The sequence below is a fragment of the Paroedura picta genome, chromosome 13 (genome assembly GCF_049243985.1).
Source record: "Paroedura picta isolate Pp20150507F chromosome 13, Ppicta_v3.0, whole genome shotgun sequence".
NCBI lineage: Eukaryota > Metazoa > Chordata > Lepidosauria > Squamata > Gekkonidae > Paroedura > Paroedura picta.
This window is the reverse complement of record NC_135381.1, coordinates 49,143,176-49,162,534: the sequence shown is the minus strand read 5'-3', so window position 1 is coordinate 49,162,534 and position 19,359 is coordinate 49,143,176. Positions and strand designations below refer to the sequence as shown.

The following is a 19,359-nucleotide window of genomic DNA, read 5'->3' as shown; positions in this document are numbered from 1 at the left end:
CAGAGTTGGTCTTTCAACAGATATCTGGATAATTGAAGTAGCCCACGTCCACTCTGTCCTTCCTCTTAGAGAATTGTGTAAGCTGGTATAGGAGTATCTCATCCATGTCCTCTGACAGGCTTGGTGGTCAATAACAACCCCCCACAATAATAACATTCTGATTTCCTACTGCTTTTATATTTACCCAAATACAATCAACTGAACTTTCATGCTCAGGTACCTGTATTTCTTCACAGGTATACAGATTCTTTTCATATATTACAGAGGATACTAAACTGGGAGGGGTAACAAAGACAACTGAAGACAGCAACAGAATACAGGATGATCTTGATAGGCTTGAGAAGTGGGCTAAACTGAATAAAATGAAGTTCAATAGGGACACATGGAAAGTTCTGCAATTAGGTAGGAAAAACCAAATACATCAATATAAGATGTGGGAGACTTGTCTTGGCAGTAGCATGTGTGAAAAGGATCTAGGAGTCTTAGTAGACCATACATTGAACATGAGTCAGCAGTGTGATTCAGTGGCTAAAAAGGCAAATGGGATTTTGGGCTGTATCAAACGGAGTATCATGTCCAGATCACAGGAGATGATGGTACCGCATTACTTTGCTCTGGTTTGGCCTCACTTGGAGTACTGTGTTCAGTTTTGGGTACCCCAGTTGAAGAGGGATGTAGACAAACTGGAATGTGTCCAGAGGAGGGCAACAAAGATGGTGAGGGGTTTGGAGACCAAGACTTATGAGGAAACGTTGGGGAAGCTTGGTCTGTTTAGCCTAGAGAGGAGACAACTGAGAGGGGATCTGATAACCATCTTCAAGTATTTAAAAAGCTGCCCTATAGAGGATAGAGCAGAGTTGTTCTCTCTTGCCCAGAGGGATGAACAAGAATGAATGGGATGAAATTAATTCAAAATAAATTCCATCTAAACATCCGGAAGAGGCTCCCAACAGAGCGGTTTCTCAGTGGAACAGGCTTTCTCGGGAGGTGGTGGATTCTCCATCTTTGGAAATTTTTAAACAGAAGCTAGATAGCCATCTGACAGAGCGGCTGATTCAGTGAAGGCAAAGCTGTGGCAGGTTACAGTAGATGAGTGATTGGGATGTGAGTGTTCTGCATAGTGCATGGGGTTGATGACCCATGAAGTCCCTTCCAACTCTATTATCCTATGATTCTATGATTCTACATCCCTCATTCTTTTCTTGTCTTTCCCTTTTGAATAGATTGTACCCCTCAATTCTAGTATTCCAATTGTGAGTATTATCCCACCAAGTTTCTGTGATTCCTACTAGGTCATATCTGCCTTCCTCTATTAGAACTTCTAGTTCCTCCTGATTATTTCCCATACTCTGTGCATTAGTGTAGAGACATCGTAATCCATCCTTTCTGTGCCCTGTGGTTTTGGGTTTTGAACTTCCTCGTAAATTAGTAGTTCCCTGCTTATGTGCCTTCCCTGTAAATTTGTAATCTTCACTTCTTGCCATCACACCAGGTTCTGAATTCCCGCTCCCCCTTTGGATTTAGTTTAAGACCCTCTTCACCAGGTGTGCAAGGGCTCCCCCCAAAAATACTTTTCCCATCCCTTGTGAGGTCTCCTCATATTGACATAGTTGACCATGATCCAGAAATCCAAATTGTTCCCGTCGAGACCAGTGATGTAGCCATTCATTTGCTTGCATGATTTTTCTCTCTCTTCCTATGCCTCAGCCACTTACAGGAAGGACTGATGAAAACGCAACCTGTGCTCCCAGGTCCTTTACTTTTCCCCCAGATCCACAAAGTCTTTCTTAATACGTTCCATGCTCTGCTGGGCAGTATTATTTGTTCCTACATGGATGTTCATTCTTTTGAACATCCTGCTGTACTCACATTTATAAAAACTAGAATAAGGTTGGTAGCTATGCTGTTCTGAATCAACAGAACAAAATTTGTTTTCAGTGTCACCTTTAAGACCAACAAAGTTTATTTCTGGGAATAACCTTTCAATTGCATGTCCACAAAAGATTATACCCAGAATTAAATTTTGTTAATCTTAAAGGTGATACCAGAAACAAACTGTTCTAATTATAAAAGCTAAATGCAAATTTAAAGATGAAAAATTCAGTTTTATTTATTTATTCATTCATTGATTTCTTAATTATATTCATATACCACCCTCCCCTGAGGCTCCAGGCAGTTTACATAAAACAGGGGGAAAACAATACAGATAACACAGTATATTGAACAGTAGCAATACTTTCATCTGTTCCCTCTTAATAAAATATTAAGGGGTGTTGGGGTGGGCTGTGTCCGTGATCAAAACTCCCGGATTGGCCCCTTGGCCCCAGACTGACAAGTGGAGGGGCCAATTGGAAGGCGCAAAGCGCCTTCCGATTGGGCTCTCACCAGGACAGAACAGAGTTCCAGGCAATATGGAGACATGGCTGACAGTCTGCTCCTGACCACCGCATGGAGGAGGTCAGCAGGGCTGCCAAGGGGGATGAGAACGGAGGCTTGGACAGGCTGCGCCAGCCCTTTTCGCCCCAAGGCTGTCCTAACCGTCAAGTCCAACTGCAAATTGCCTCAGGACCCTGACAGAGCTGGCAGGAGGCTGCAGAGTGCTCCCTCTCCCCCTCCCTCCCTTCAGGCCTGCTGCTCTGACAGGCCCTGACTGAGGGGAGGGAGGCCTTTGCAAGAGCAACGCAGGGGAGCCTGAGGGCCTTCCTTTTGAGGGTGGGGAACTTTCCCCTTCTGCCAAACAATTGGCTGACAGGGAGGCCACAGAAAAGCCCCTTCTCACTTAAAATACTGCTCTGGCCGGGGGTTAGACACAGTCAAGCCATGTGTCTTTCTTCTTTGCAACTCTCTGCAGATTTGAGGCCTACTACAAAGCATAATTCTGCAGATGAAAGTCTTCCTCTTAGGGTTGCCAGCTTCCCTGTGAGGCTCGCTACCCCACCTCCGTCATGGGGAGTCTGCTATGGGGAGAGAAAGGGAAGACAATTGGAAAATGCTTTGAGACACCTGAGGCCTGCTGGGTCACTGCGGCCCATTCCCAGTTCTCTCAGACCTGTCACAGCCCCACATAACTCACAGGTTGACTATTGTGGAGAGACGAACAGAAAAGGTGTTTGTGAACCGCTTTGAGATTCCTTTGGGTAGTAAACAACAGGGTACAAAAATCCATTCATCTTCCAAGGAGCAACCATGAAAAAAGCATGTGGGCACATAACGTTTTATCAACAGTGAAAAAATGGAAAAGAAGGAACAGGGTGGACACCTGTGTACTGTGACTACCCCATGTGTATTAGGGCAGAGAGGCATTTCGGTGAATGTGGCCTAATTCACACAAGAAGGGAAATGACGCAGAACTGGGGGGAATTGGTTGCCATGTAATCTTCCCCTAAGAAGAGTCTCCAGTCTGATTTTCCCTTCACATATCTGAGGACATGGCTCTGGAAAGCTCATCTGTAACCACTATGCCACAATTCCCAAAGGTCAGTCCTCTCCCATACTCAATGAACATTCCACACCACAGGTTCTTGACACCCATATCTCCTCATTTGCCACCATGCCACCACAACCTCCCACAAAACACACACATTCAACCCCATGCCCTTACAGACTGGACAACTTCTCCCCTTCCTCTTCCCACTGCCAAGCAATTTGCCACCATGCCACCACAACCTCCCACACAACACACACATTCAACCCCATGCCCTTACAGACTGGACCACTCCTCCCCTTCCTCTTCCCACTGCCAAGCTCTAGCGCCTGCTGTATTCTTGAATACAATGGGCTTTGCCCCTAGTCATAGAATAATAGAGTTGGAAGGGACCTCATGAGTCATCTAGTCCAACCCCCTGCACTATGCAGGACACTCACATCCCTATCACTCACCCACTGTCACCTGCCACCCCCTTAAGCCTTCACAGAATCAGCCTCTCCTTTAGATGGCTCTCCAGCCTCTGTTTAAAAATTTCCAAAGATGGACAACCCACCAACTCTTTAATGGAGAACCCACCAACTCCCACCAATCTCTTTAATGATGATTAAATCATCACTCGTAAATGTTGTCCACCATTTGAGGTTTTTGGGCCCCCAGTTTTCTCTCAAATGAAGCCTCTTAGTGAAGCTTCATATCCAGTCTCCCTATTTGGGAATATATTACCCCAGTTTGGAGTACAATGGGCTCTCTATATCCTCTCTTTATTCTCTGAATGTATTTCTGAGTGAACCCTCCAGTCTAACCTTTGTGTTGGGGTTTATCTTCTCCACCCCATAGTTGCCCTGTTGGTTTCCTTCTTAATCTCTTCCTCACTTGCTGGACTCTTGGGTGCTACATAGCAGCATGCCAGGTATTTTATAAGGTTTCTGTTGTGTTCCTTAGTTTGTGCTCTATTCCTGATCTTGGAGAGTACTAAGTGGGTCAGACTTAGCAAGAAGATCTCAGCAGGAGTCATTTCCATGTCTCTGCTTCCTCTTCCTCTGAGACCATTGAGTTCTTTCTCTCTGCCCATTTGCCCTTACAATGCCTCCATTTCTCACTGGCCAGGTAGTGCTGCCTCTTTGCAGGCAGGATGGGCTGCAGTGCAAAGCTCCCAGAATCCTCCTCTCAGACAATAAGGAAAAGCTGTGACTTGGCTTGTCCCCCACGGGGAAGGGGAGGCAGCTCTCTGCCTGGGCTAGAAAAGGGAGCTGCTGATGCTGGGAACTCTCAGTGACCCACACAAGCCAGCACATTCCTCCCTCCTGGGCCATGCAAGTGTCCCTGCCAGGCCTGGCCTTCTGGAACTGGGGTGGGGGAGACTCCTTGGGGTTCATGGCAAATGCCTGCTGGGCCCAGACAGAGACTCCTCATTGGCCAAGAGCAAGAGACTCCTCATTGGCCGAGAGCAGAAGACAGGTGGAAAAGGGGAGGGGCCAAAGGCAGGCAGGCAGGCAAGGCCCCCCCTCCCCCCCTCTTCCCGCCAATTTTATCTCAGGATGGGCTGCAGGCAGGATGGGCTACAGTGCAAAGCTCCCAGAATCCTCCTCTCAGACAATAAGGAAAAGCTGTGACTTTGCTTGTTCCCCACAGGGAAGGGGAGGCAACTCTCTGCCTGGGCTAGAAAAGGGAGCCACTGATGCTGGGAACTCTCTGTGACCCACACAAGCCAGCACATTCCTCTTCCTACTGCCATGCTCTAGCGCCTGTTGTAATCTTGGATACAACGGGCTTTGTCCCTAGTAACAATAATGTAATGGAACACAAGAACATGTTGTGAACTTCCATTTAACTATGTCATAATGAGGGCCCGTGGGTTGGATGCATCGGTGGTGGTTTTCGTAGGAGGGAAGTTTAGGGGCCAATGGAAGGTGATTGGATTCAGGTTGACTTCAACCAAATCCCTGGCAGAGGAACTCTTGTTCTGTCTGTCAGTCAGTCAGTCAGTCAGTCAGTCAGTCTGTCTGTCTCCATATCATGTTAGTTTCATTCCACACTGATGGTCCGCCCTAATTTTGTTTGAGTGTAGCACTGAAATCCTTTCTTTCTTTCACCTGCCTGCCTGCTTGCCTGCCTGCACTGAGGGTGCTGCTGCTTGCCTCCTATCCAGTCCTGCTTTCACATCAACACCAGAAGAGAAACCCAGCTGATGATGGCAGAAATAAACATTTCTTTATTGATATACACAGCTGAAATGAGCCCCAGAGGGGGGAAAAAAGCTCATCTTTAACCACCATATTTGTTATCTGGTGATTGGCCTGCTATCTTGACAGCCTCTGTGGACTAGAAATACACTTGGGACACCAGCCGGGCTCTTAACATCTATGTACAGTCCTAAAACAATTTTTTCCAATGCATAATGTGGTTGGATACCTCCAAATATGTAATGGTGGATGGATATGAACTGTGATATGAAAAAACCGAATAGATTGAAGAGGTGGAGGAGTGGCACTGTATGTGAGCTAAGATTGGCCAGGGAAGCCCACTGTAACAAGAAAAGATTTTTCAGTTATGTGAGGAGCAAACATAAAGTAATGGAGGCAATAGGAAGATGCAGAGAAAGCAGAAAGGCTTAGCGCCTATTTTACATCTGTTTTTTCCCACAGGTCAAAGGGTTTCGGCACATCTAGGGATGGCAGTAGCCAAAGTTTAGTGTCAGGCTGGCAGGTTAACATTGATAGAGAGGTTGTCGAGAGGCATTTAGCTGCACTGGATGAGTTCAAATCCCCTGGCGTGGATGAAATGCACCCGAGAGTGCTCAAAGAACTTTCCAGAGAACTTGCACAGCCCTTGTCCATCATCTTCGGGACCTCTTTAAGGACAGAAGATGTCCTGGAGGACTGGAAGAGAGCAAATGTTATTCCGATTTTCAAAAAAGGGAGGAAGGATGACCTGGGAAACTACAGACCAGTGAGTCTGACCTCTGTTGTGGGGAAGATAATGGAGCAGATATTAAAGGGAGCGATCTGCAAACATCTAGAGGATAATTTGGTGATCCAAGGATGTCAGCATGGATTTGTCTCCAACAGGTCCTGTCAGACCAACCTGGTTTCCTTTTTTGACCAAATAACAGGTTTGCTGGATCGGGGAAATTTGGTTGATGTCATTTACTTGGATTTTAGTAAAGCTTTTGACAAGGTTCCCCATGATGTTCTGATGGATAAGTTGAAGGACTGCAATCTGGATTTTCAGATAGATAGGTGGGTAGGGAATTGGTTAGAGAACCGCACTCAAAGAGTTGCTGTCAATGGTGTTTCATCAGACTGGAAAGAGGTGAGTAGCAGGGTACCTCAGGGCTCGGTACTCGGCCCGGTACTTTTTAACATATTTATTAATTATCTAGATGAGGGGGTGTAGGGACTACTCATCAAGTTTGCAGATGACACCAAATTGGGAGGACTGGCAAATACTCTGGAAGATAGTGACAGAGTTCAATGAGATCTGAACACAATGGAAAAATGGGCAAATGAGAACAAGATGCAATTTAATAAAGATAAGTGTAAAGTTCTGCATCTGGGTCAGAAAAATGAAAAGCATGCCTACTGGATGGGGGATACGCTTCTAGGTAACACTATGTGTGAACGAGACCTTGGGGTACTTGTGGATAGTAAACTAAACATGAAGAAGCAGTGTGATGCAGCGGTAAAAAAGGCGAATACCATTTTGGGCTGTATCAACAGGGACATCACATCAAAATCACAAGATGTCATAGTCCCATTATATACGGCACTGGTCAGACCACACCTGGAGTACTGTGTGCAGTTCTGGAGACCTCACTTCAAGAAGGATGTAGATAAAATTGAAAGGGTACAGAGGAGAGCGACAAAGTTGATCTGGGGCCAAGGGACCAAGCCCTATGAAGATAGGTTGAGGGACTTGGGAATGTTCAGCCTGGAGAAAAGGAGGTTGAGAAGGGACATTATAGCCCTCTTTAAGTATTTGAAAGGTTGTCACTTGGAGGAGGGCAGAATGCTGTTTCCGTTGGCTGCAGAGGAGAGGACACGCAGTAATGGGTTTATACTACAAGTACAACGATATAGGCTAGATATAAGGGAAAAAAATTCACAGTCAGAGTAGTTCAGCAGTGGAATAGGCTGCCTAAGGAGGTGGTGAGCTCCCCCTCACTGGCAGTCTTCAAGCAAAGGTTGGATACACACTTTTCTTGGATGCTTTAGGATGCTTAGGGCTAGTCCTGCGTTGAGCAGGGGGTTGGACTAGATGGCCTGTATGGCCCGTTCCAACACTATGATTCTATGATTCTATGGTTCTATGAATATCCATTGGGCCAACTAGGTTCCTAAATTTTGAATCATGTTGGGGGGATCCTGTGGGACCATATTGTAGGTCTAAGCCCACAGGATCCTCCACACTGTGAGGATCTATTGCTTGGCTCAATAAATGAAACTTTTACTAAAACAAGTACACTCATTCAAGTAATTGACAGAACTGGGGTTTTTGGTACAGATCTTTGCATATACTTCCCCTGGTATTCCTCCTTCTGTGGGAAGTCCCTACAAAAGGCGGGCTTTTTACGGCCATAACATTCTGATAAGGACCCAGACTCCAAGACAAGGGATGGAAGGAGAAGAGGGATGGAATGCAGACGAACCAAACATCAGAGGCAAGCTACTAATTACTACAAGGACAAACTCAAGCACCTAGCTACAAACAACCTCATAAATCATGGCAGAACCATAAGGATTCTGATACACATGGTGAAGATAAATGTAATGGTCTGTTAAACAGGCACTCTTTCTCCTCTGTGTTTGCAATTTGGAGGAGACAATCCTCCAGTAAGGAATGCAGTCCTTAACAGTTCCATCTCAAGTAGTTGGGTGGTGAAAAAGTAATTGGTAGTAATTTGTTTTCCATTGAAACAATTCTTAAAAATGCCTATATTTAGTAATGAATGCTGTTGGTGGAATTGAATGGTAGGATCCAATTTACTCAGCTGTGCAAAATGTCACTGACAGATCTATTACCATCCGCACAAGCAATATAAATAAGGATAGGTACGAACCAGAAAGTTTCCAGTTTGGTTCAGTGATCAGGGTGTTACCAAACCCAGCTCCTGAATCCAGATGACTTAACCCTCCCCCCCCCCCATGAACCAGTCTATTTTGCTTCTGCCCATTTATAAGCGGGGAAGGGGGATGAAATGGAAAAGGGAAGGAGGGATGCAATTCAATGCACTGAAAAGAGCCCCACTGTCAGGCCGAAAGCATGCCAATTTGTTTCCCTACCTTCCAAAAGGACAGAGCTTACCATTCTATTCCCATAGAACAGAATGGGAGCTCCTTTTCTGGTAGCTAGGACTCCCTGTCAGCTCTGGAAGGTCACTATTGGTGTTTACAGACTGCAGAAGTCCACCCCCACCTTGCAAAGCAACTAGCGTGATACTGAGCTGAGTATCGACTTGGATGCAGCAGACCTCTCCCCCTCCCCCCAAACCACCAAACCAGAAAATCAGGTAGACTGTGCCAGCAGTTTGCACAACCCCTGTTTTGTGAGTCATGACCCAGGCTATTTTCATGGCATTTTGGAGGTCATGCTCTGGGTCATACCCATCCACGTATGAAAACACAATCCAGCATGGAAGATCCATACACAGACATGGGGTTATGTAGCCTCTGGCACCACTTCGTCTCTTAGGCGTCAGTTCCAAGGTATGAGCTGACCATTTCATTGTCTCCAAAGGGATTCTTGGAACCAATTCTTTCCTTGGAACCTGCTGGTTTTCTGCCAAAGACAGACACATTTTTAAAACTGAAAATGAGGGTTTTATTAAGCCCAGCCACCAAATTAAAATGAATTTCTCTATACACTGGACCTAGCAGTGACAGAAGAAGAGATGGTTTTCATATCCCACTTTTTACTAACGGAAGGAGTCCCAAAGTGACTTACAAACATCTCCCCACAACAGACACTTAGTGAGGAAGTTGGGGCTGAAAGAGCTCTAAGAGAACTGTATTGTAAGAACAACCCTAAGAGAACTGTGACTGACCCAAGGAAATTTCATTTAGTGTTTTATCGATTACAGTTAAATTTTCAACTGTGTAGATCATGAAAAGCTATGGGTGGTTTTAAAAGAAATGGGTACCTCACAACATCTGATTATTGTGACGCACAATCCATACTCTGTACTATAGCCCACTGATTGGATACAATACAGAGAAACAGAATGCTTTCCAATTGGCTAAGTTGTCAGACAAGTATTTTATTTACCTGTTTTTATAAGGCAAATTGGATTAGATTTAGATGATGGTGGAGTGAAATTTGGTTCAAGGAACATTAACCAAATAAAATGAAAATCTCTAGATAATACACATTATTGGCAGAAAATAGTGGCTTGAAACAACTACTGAGGAAAGTTAGAGCAGAAAGTACCCAAACTGAACATCAAGAAGACAAAAATAATACTATTGAAGAATTACATAATGAAGAAGAAGAAGAAGAAGAAGAAGAAGAAGAAGAAGAAGAAGAAGAAGAAGAAGAAGAAGAAGAGTTGGTTCTTATATGCCGCTTTTCCCTACCCGAAGGAGGCTCAAAGTGGCTTACAGTCGCCTTCCCATTCCTCTCCCCACAACAGACACCCTGTGAGGTGGGTGAGGCTGAGAGAGCCCTGATATTCCTGCTCGGTCAGAACAGTTTTATCAGTGCTGTGGCGAGCCCAAGGTCACCCAGCTGGTTGCATGTGGGGGAGTGCAGAATCGAACCCGGCATGCCAGATTAGAAGTCCGCATTCCTAACCACTACACCAAACTGGCTCTCTCTTAAAAGTTAACAATGAAGTAACTGACATTGTGAAAATATTTTCCATTTCTTGGCTTAATCCTTAACCAAAAGGGAGACTGCAACCGAGAAATCAGAAGGAGATTGAACCTGGGAAGGGCAGCCATGAAGAGCCTGGAGAAGATCTTTAAGTATAAGAAAGTTTCACTGGAGACCAAAGTCAAGAAAATTCATATTCCTCATTATGATGTGTGGGTTTAAAAATTGGATAGTGAAAAAAAGTGACAGAAAGAAAACTGAGTTTTTCAAGGTCCATGGGCCACCCAAAAGAGAAATAAGTGGTTTCTAGATCAAACCAAGCCTTACCCTCCCTGTGGATATCGTGTTTTGGCCACATGATGAGGCTGACTGGAAAAGGCAACCATGACTGCACACCATGCTCTAGCTGAAGGCAGGAGGGAAAGGGGAAGATACAACACGGAATGGATCGACTCCATCAAGGAAGCCACCACTTTCAGTTTGCAAGACTGTTGATGATAGGATCTTTTGGAGGTCATTAATTCATAGGTAAAGGTAAAGGTATCCCCTGTGCAAGCACCGAGTCATGTCTGACCCTTGGGGTGACGCCCTCTAGCGTTTTCATGGCAGACTCAATACGGGGTGGTTTGCCAGTGCCTTCCCCAGTCATTACCGTTTACCCCCCAGCAAGCTGGGTACTCATTTGACCGACCTCGGAAGGATGGAAGGCTGAGTCAACCTTGAGCCGGCTGCTGGGATTGAACTCCCAGCCTTATGGGCAAAGCTTTCAGACGGCTGCCTTACCACTCTGCGCCACAAGAGGCTCTTTAATTAATTCATTAATTCATAGGGTTGCCATAACCCAGAAGTGACTTGACCATGCATAACACACAAAAAACACACTGGTCTTTCCTTTCTCCCTGTTTCCCGCTTTTGGGGAAGTGTCAATGTTCTCTCAATAGTGGGAAACGTGAAATCAGCACCATGTCAGGAGGAGATCACGCATATAACACAAAGGAATGCTGTCAAGACATTCCTGTCCCAAAAGCAACCGCATATTTATTGCCAAGCCATGTTACTGTTGCTCTTGGGCTGTCTTTATGCAATTCTAATTTTGGCCCCATCCTGTTTTCTGTATTAAGTAGAGAACCCACATTAGATGTGTAGACCCAGCCTATGCTGTAACCAAGGCCTTGATACCTTGCCTTGATGGTACCAGGTCTTGAACCTGGATTTGGCCTCTTCACTATGCTGGAAATGAAGAAAGGAGGAAAACTGCAGCTTCTCAGCTGAAAGAGTCATATGGCAGAGCCAGTATAGGAGCTCTTGCCAAAGAGAACCCACTCAGAAAAGGTTTACTCAGGCAGAGAATGTCCACAGGCCTCAGGAGTAGTGGATTGGCAACCCACAACTCTAGCCCCAATCACAGGATCTGCAACTCGTCTGTCTCTGACAGGCCATACTTGACTTTGTGGTCATTGAAGAGTTTGAGCAGAGCTTTGACATACATTGCGTGGTATGCATCCACAGTCCCACAGCTTGGCCGATCAATCTTGGGCACAGTCACAGGCTCTCCAACTGAATGGTAAAGAGGATACATGGTTAGACAAAACCGTGGACACCCAGAATGGCAATTCCAAGATACCATCATGACCCTCTCCTATTACCTGCTGCACATGTCTGCAGGTAGAACAGAGGTTCAAATCTACAGAAAAAGGAGGAGTGTGGGGAGACTTACTCCCAACACAATAATTCTGTGCAAAAGGTGTAGCTGTGGTGCTAGCCATAATATATATTTTTAAGCAAAGTTTTGTGTTGTTTTTTAAACATATAAAATCCCTCCTACTAAACAAGCTCTCTCCCCCTCATGTTCCCTAGCCAATAAGCAGAAGGAAGAAAACGGTTTGAGGAAAAGCAAAATATCAGTAAATTTAAAAAGAAAATGGGAGGGAAAACATAGGGTTAAATGTAGCCATGCAGCTACCAATAAGATCAATTTAAAAAGCTGTAAAACATCAGCCCAGGTACCATATCATTCCTGAGCCTGCCTATTAAATACCCTTCAATCATGGCGTCAACCATTTTTCTTTCTAAGAGACTATCTGTGCTCGAGTTACAGGTTTCCAGTGAATCATAGAATCATAGAGTTGGAAGGGGCCATACAGGCCATCTAGTCCAACCCCCTGCTCAACGCAGGATTAGCCCTAAGCATCCTAAAGCATCCAAGAAAAGTGTGTATCCAACCTTTGCTTGAAGACTGCCAGTGAGGGGGCGCTCACCACCTCCTTAGGCAGCCTATTCCACTGCTGAACTACTCTGACTGTGAAAAACTTTTTCCTGATATCTAGCCTATATCGTTGTACTTGGAATTTAAACCCATTAGTGCGTGTCCTCTCCTCTGCAGCCAACAGAAACAGCATCCTGCCCTCCTCCAAGTGACAAGCCTTCAAAAAGAGGGCTATCATGTCCCCTCTCAACCTCCTTTTCTTCAGGCTGAGACATTCCCAAGTCCCTCAACCTATCTTCATAGGGCTTGGTCCCTTGGCCCCAGATCATCTTCGTCGCTCTCCTCTGTACCCTTTCAATTTTATCCACGTCCTTCTTGAAATGAGGCCTCCAGAACTGCACACAGTAATCCAGGTGTGGTCTGACCAGTGCCGTATACAATGGGACTATGATATCTTGTGATTTTGATGTGATGCCCCTGTTGATACAGCCCAAAATGGCATTTGCCTTTTTTACCGCTGCATCACACTGCTTGCTCATGTTTAGTTTACAATCCACAAGTACCCCAAGATTTCGTTCACACACAGTGTTACCTAGAAGTGTATCCCCCATCCAGTAGGCATGCTTTTCATTTTTCTGACCCAGATGCAGAACTTTACACTTATCTTTATTAAATTGCATCTTGTTCTCATTTGCCCATTTTTCCATTGTGTTCAGATCATAGTCATAGTCCCATTGTATACGGCACTGGTCAGACCACACCTGGAGTACTGTGTGCAGTTCTGGAGGCCTCACTTCAAGAAGGACGTAGATAAAATTGAAAGGGTACAGAGGAGAGCGACGAAGATGATCTGGGGCCAAGGGACCAAGCCCTATGAAGATAGGTTGAGGGACTTGGGAATGTTCAGCCTGGAGAAAAGGAGGTTGAGAGGGGACATGATAGCCCTCTTTAAGTATTTGAAAGGTTGTCACTTGGAGGAGGGCAGGATGCTGTTTCTGCTGGCTGCAGAGGAAAGGACACGCAGTAATGGGTTTAAACTTCAAGTACAACGATATAGGCTAGATATCAGGAAAAAGTTTTTCACAGTCAGAGTAGTTCAGCAGTGGAATAGGCTGCCTAAGGAGGTGGTGAGCGCCCCCTCACTGGAAATCTTCAAGCAAAGGTTGGATACACACTTTTCTTGGATGCTTTAGGATGCTTAGGGCTAATCCTGCGTTGAGCAGGGGGTTGGACTAGATGGCCTGTATGGCCCCTTCCAACTCTATGATTCTATGATTCTATGATTCTTTGAAACTCCTTTCTCAATTTTGAACCAATCAGTGATTCCATGTTCGGTTCTCACTGTTGCTTCTTGACCTGCGTATAGGTTTCTCAAGATACAGATAAGATGCTCTGGTATTCCCATCTCTTCAAGAACTTTAAGAACCCTTAGACAATACAAATAGATGGTGGCATAAAACCCAGCCCTGGTGTTCCGACCTTGGGCCTATTCAGATGACCCTAGGCGATGTTAAGTCAGTGGGCTGGAACGTTGAAAAAGTAAAAAGTAGGGTGGGATCCACAGTTTAGTAACTCCGGTCACCACCCTGGCCTCAACCAAATGTCTGGTGGAAGAGCTCTGTCTTACATGTCCTGTGGAACCCAGAAAACTCCATCAGGGTCCTTAGCTCTTCCAGGAGCTCATGCCTTCAGGTTGGGGCCAGGGCTGAAAAGGCTCTGACACTGGTCGAGGCCGGATGAATGTCCCGGGGACCCAGCAAATTCATGCCTGCAGAGTGAAGTGCCCTCCGGGGGGGGGGGGCATAAGCAGATAAGCAGTCCCACAGATAGGTAGGATCCAGCCTGTGTATAGCCTTGAAGGTTAGAACCAAAACCTTGAACTTGATCCGGAAGCAGCTACAGCAGCACTGGTGGACATGGGCCCTCCAAGATACAGGTCTGGGCCCAGAATACCTGAGGGATCTGCTCAGGCCAGCAATGCTCCCCCCCCCTCCCTGAACTGAATAGAATTTCTTCTCATCAATACACCTGGCGATAAACAAATGTGGAGAGGGGTGAGGACAAGGACCCACAGCATATGGCGGGGGAGGATGAGCTGGCCAGTATGTTTCTCAGACTACCATACATCCCAGCCTCTGGGAGAGAGGTACAGAGAGCTGTCCATCAGTTCACAGTGCTCCATACAAAGAGTAACCAGGAACGTTCATTCAGGACAGCTGTCCAGTTTGGTTCTGTCAAATTGTTGTGGTTCCCATGTGTATCTTTCTGCCCCCCCCCCCCCGTATGCATATAGTTACCACAATTGGTCTTTGAACAGTAACTGACTGACGTGTTCACTGCCTTCCTGGAGATAACTGTTTTTATGTCGTAAATCTTTTTGGGATTAATTGAAGCATTGGATTGTAAGAGCTTTAATATCTCCAGGTTTTGCCTGGAGAGTCCTGAGTCTGGACACTGTCACAAACCATTTGGAATGTCTGTTCTTTTCCATGAGCATGCTTATGCTGTTTGGTTTATTACTGTTAGATTTGTAGATCAAGTCTAGAAAGTGTATTGTTCCCTCCTTTCCTTTCCCCATTTGCATCTCCCCCCTCTCCCATCCATCTTCCCTGCTTCCAGACTACGTCCTTAGGCGTCCTGCTGTCCGCCATCTGCCTGGTTTGTTCTCCCTTTGAAGCTTCCCACATTACTTGGGTTCTCATGAGTGGGGGTGAGAGCGGAAGGGTATATACTGTGTTTAATCCCCTGAACCCCAGTTCTGACGAAGTACAATCTTGCTTTAGAATAGATGCATCGTTTATGCCAAGTCAAAGACTGTGTTTTCTGGGCAACTGAAGAAACTTGACAACAGAAACTTACCACATCTATTTCAACCCACGAGTGTATATTCAGGACTCGGAGCTTTTGGACACTTCCTTCTTTTTCAAAATCCCAGGCAGGTAGGATTTATTAGGCAGTGAAATTCTTCTCCTGCTATTGACTGACATCGAGTTTCTCAGCAGATGGCACTTGCTAAGATTTCTCTGCTGTAGCATTCTAACCTATTCTAGGATTCCCTGCCCAACTAACTATGGGAAAATCGAACTTATAACTTTTTCCATTTCTGCAGAGCAAAGGAAGACTTTATGTACTGAAAAGAAGAGCGTATATAGGTTTAGGAAGGAGAAGAGTAGGTCGTAAGATACTCACTGACAGTGGTAATGGGCCTGGGGAAAGGCAGGAAGCCTCGGGAATGGACAGAGGTAAATCCCCTTCCATAAAAGAAACAGGGAGCAAAGCCCAGGAATTTCTGGAATCTGTTCTGAAAGCTTTTCATGTAGGTGCCTTCTTCAAAGACCACTTGCTGGAAAAGATCATTCTCTCCAAAAGAGAATGCAGGAACCAGGTGGGCCCTGTGGGGGAAGAGACCATCATGAATATGTGATGATAACTGACAGCATTAGGAGCCAAAGTTTGACTTTGTTGAGCACTGCTCATGTTGAACACTGTTTCTGTGAATGCATCATGGTCTGAGACTACAAGAACAAGGGGCCGCATGCTGAACTGGCTTAAGCAGAGCATTCTGCTCTCCCCTCCATCCAACTGACAGGATGTCAATGTTTCTCAGTGTCTTTAGTTTAACATGAATCTCAGCAAATAGTTTCTAGTTGATTGGGTCATTTGGATGGTTTCAGACAAAGCATTTGAACTCAGCCTCTGTAGGGGTTTTGATTACCACTTTCTTACAAGTCGGAGTCCTGAATTTCATAAAACACTGGTCACAGAAAATGGCATGTGAACACTTTATGATTGGCTTGCCCTCAGCCAAGTGGCAGAGTGACCTGGCATTTGAATGGACATACCCATGCTGGAGTGCCATGCGAACAAAGCCTTTGCGATTTCTCAGGATCAAGGTTATCAATCCCGGTCTGCAGGTGAGTGATTCAGCTGCACCCCCAACGGCAATTGCCACTGCATTTCCAGTGCCATTCATGGAGATCAGGTGTCCTATCGCCTCACGGGTCACAGGACACAGACCTACGGAGCAGGAACGGTGTGAGAACCACCTCCAAAAGACCACCCCTCCCGGATACTGGCTCAGGGTGGTTTATGACATATAGGCTTAACAATTAAAACATAGGTAATTATAACAGTTAAAACAGTTGAGTTAAAAATATTAAGTGCTTAGGATTCCATAACCACTGGTCTCACCTTACTTGCAGATATTACTCTCATTCCAGCGGAAGAGCTCTTGTAGGAGGGGGCCAGCTTGATGTTGTTCTGTAGTTCATTGGCTGCAACCAAATGCCAGGTGGAAGAGATTCATTTTGCAGGCCCTTTGGAGCTCTGAAAACTCCTGAAGAGCCTGCAGTTCTTCCAGGAGCTAATTCCACAAGGTTGGTTCAAGGATCAAAAAGGCCCTGGTCTTGGTTGAGGCCAAACGTAGGTCTTGGGGGCCAGGGATCACCAGTCGGTTTGAATTGACAGAATGCAAAGCTCTACAAGAGGCAGAGTCAGTTAGGCAGTCCCTCAGTAATGTGGGGCCCAGGCTGTAGATGGCCTTGAAAGTTAAAACCCAAACCATGAACTTGATCTGGAATTCAATGGGAAGCTAATGCAGCTGCCTGGGAACAAGCTGAACATGGATTCTCCATGGTGTTCTAGTGAGATCTCACACTGCTGCATTTGGGACCAGTTGCAGGCCCACATAGACTGAGTTACAATCATCCAATATGGAAGTGACCATTGTGTAGATCTCTGTGGCTAAGTGCTCCAGGGGCAGGAGGAACCCTAGTAGTTAAGCTTGGCAAAAGTGGTAAAACACCAGCTGTACTACTCTCATGACTTGAGTGCCCATAGAAAAGGAGGAATCAAAAATCATGCCCAAGTTCCTAGTGGACTGTGCAACTGTCAGTTGTACTCCATCTAGAGTGAGCAAGCATGCTTTCTCTCCTGGCCCTTTCCTACCCAGCCAAAGGACATCTGTCTTTGAAGGGTTGAGATTCAGATGGCTCTCCTTGATCCAGACCATCCCTGCTTCCAAGTAATTGGCACATGTCTTAGGGTCCAATCTGTCTGCCTGTCCATTAAGAGAAAGTGTTGGATGCACGCGCATATTGATGACACCCAAGTCCAAACCCCCAGACCAGCTGAGCAAGAGGGTGCATAAAGATGTTGAATAGCGTGGGGAACAAGTCTGCTTCCTGTGGCACCCCACACTGGATTTGGCAGCCGCAAGACTGTTGGTCCCACAAAACAACTGTCCAGAAACCTGGAGGAAAGTGATCAGCCATTTCAAGGCTGTCCCATGAATTCCAGCATCAGCAATGTGATGAGCAAGAAGCTGGTGATCTACTAGATCAAATGCTGCTGTGAGATCTAGTTACATGAACAGAGCCAGTTCACCTCCATCCCGCTGGCATCGGAGGTCATCCATTAGGGCAACGCCTTTTACTGAGGCCCGGTGGGGGGGGGTAGTTTACTCCTCTACTCTCAACCACTGCCCTAATGCTCTCTGGTCGCTATGGTAATGTTTAAACATCCCTTCAAAATAAGATACAGACACGCCACAACAATGAACATAAGGAACATTTTATTTTCATGGAAATTTTAACTCATGACAATGAAAATCAATGGGAACCCTGAGCTTGTTTCTCTGCAACGAGCTAGTCCCATCTGGGAGTGATGGGAGACAAGGACACCCGAAGTGTGTTGTAAAGGGCCGGGGAGAGGGGGAGAAGGCGTCCTTCGGGGCCCACCTCCAATTAGTCGAAGGACCACATGTGGTCCGCAGCCCACAGGTTGGGGATCACTACATTAGGGCAACCAAAACTGTCTTCACCCCATGGCCAGGCTGGAAACATGACTGGTAGGTACCCTCCAAAAGATTGAGATAATTCATATGATTTGTTACTGTTATTATTATTATATTATTATTAACATTAATTTCTTCCATTTTATCCTGCCCTTCCCTGAAGATTCAGGGTGGCTTAGAGGTTAAAATCATAAAATATATCTTCATCATTCATAAAATTTTTAAGAACATTAAAATTATACATACTAAATATAACCAGTCACTTTATACTTCATCCCTGTTCCAGAGATGGAAGACAGAGTTGTTTCAGTGATGTTCGAACTGGGAAGATTCTGGAGTAGGGAGGCCACCCGTTTTGATGACCCCTGTTCACCTTAATCAAAGGGCTGGTGGAACAGCTCTGTCCTGCAAGGCCTGCAGAACAACTTAAGATGTCACTTGACAGAGCAGTCCACTAGGTTGAGGCCAGAGCCAAAAAGAGGAGTTTTATTTCTTTAGGCCCAGGGACTCTAAGCAATTTTAAACTATTATACAAATATGAAAGAGAATATGAATAAAGAATAATGTGTCATTGTTCAAAATTAAATCCTGTATTATGAAAGCTAAAATGGCAACACTCACCTCCACTCATTAAGTACTCTCTGAAAACCGGCAAGCGGAAATTGCCTGCAAGTGTGGCGAGGAAGGGCTTAATGCCTGGAAATTTTTCACAGAATCCTGTGGAACGAGTGACAAAGTTGCAGAAAGCACCAACACAGAGGATCCCATGGGGGTGGACACCAACAATATAATTGTGGCTTGGGAGCAAGTTATGAGTCTTCACCAGCTGGAGGATAAAAACAAAGAAGCAAGAGAAGAGAGTATAAAGTCTCTTTTCAGTCTCCATATCAATGTGTACTGAAAGGCTCCACAAAGGTACCCTATTTGCTTGGGCCATTGGATCTCATCCCCTGCAAGCTGAGATCTCTGATGGAAACAGGCGGCTGAGCCACAGTAGGGGCAACTCAACAGTAAAGGACCAGCTGCTGATCAAGGAAGATTGTCCCTCACTGGTACACTTGGAGTATTGCAGAGTGGAAATGGCTTGCCAAAACTGATTTCATGCACTGCTTCATGCTATTT

At 45.5% G+C, this 19,359-nt stretch overlaps 1 protein-coding gene across 6 annotated transcripts in view; it reads right to left on the bottom strand.

Moving 5' to 3' along the window:
* Positions 1-19,359, bottom strand: part of LOC143823204 (diacylglycerol O-acyltransferase 2-like) — a 71,649-nt gene that overhangs the window by 18,493 nt on the left and 33,797 nt on the right. For 5 of the 6 annotated variants that reach the window (XM_077309293.1, XM_077309294.1, XM_077309289.1 and 2 more), the window contains 4 exons: positions 18,859-19,063; positions 16,286-16,460; positions 15,633-15,835; positions 11,725-11,794 (listed from right to left, as the gene is read on the bottom strand). In XM_077309293.1, the coding sequence (XP_077165408.1) occupies positions 11,725-11,794; positions 15,633-15,835; positions 16,286-16,460; positions 18,859-19,063 (653 nt within the window). Of the gene's footprint in view, positions 1-155; positions 11,795-15,632; positions 15,836-16,285; positions 16,461-18,858; positions 19,064-19,359 lie in introns of those variants that run through there. The other variant, XM_077309290.1, reaches the window with a different exon arrangement.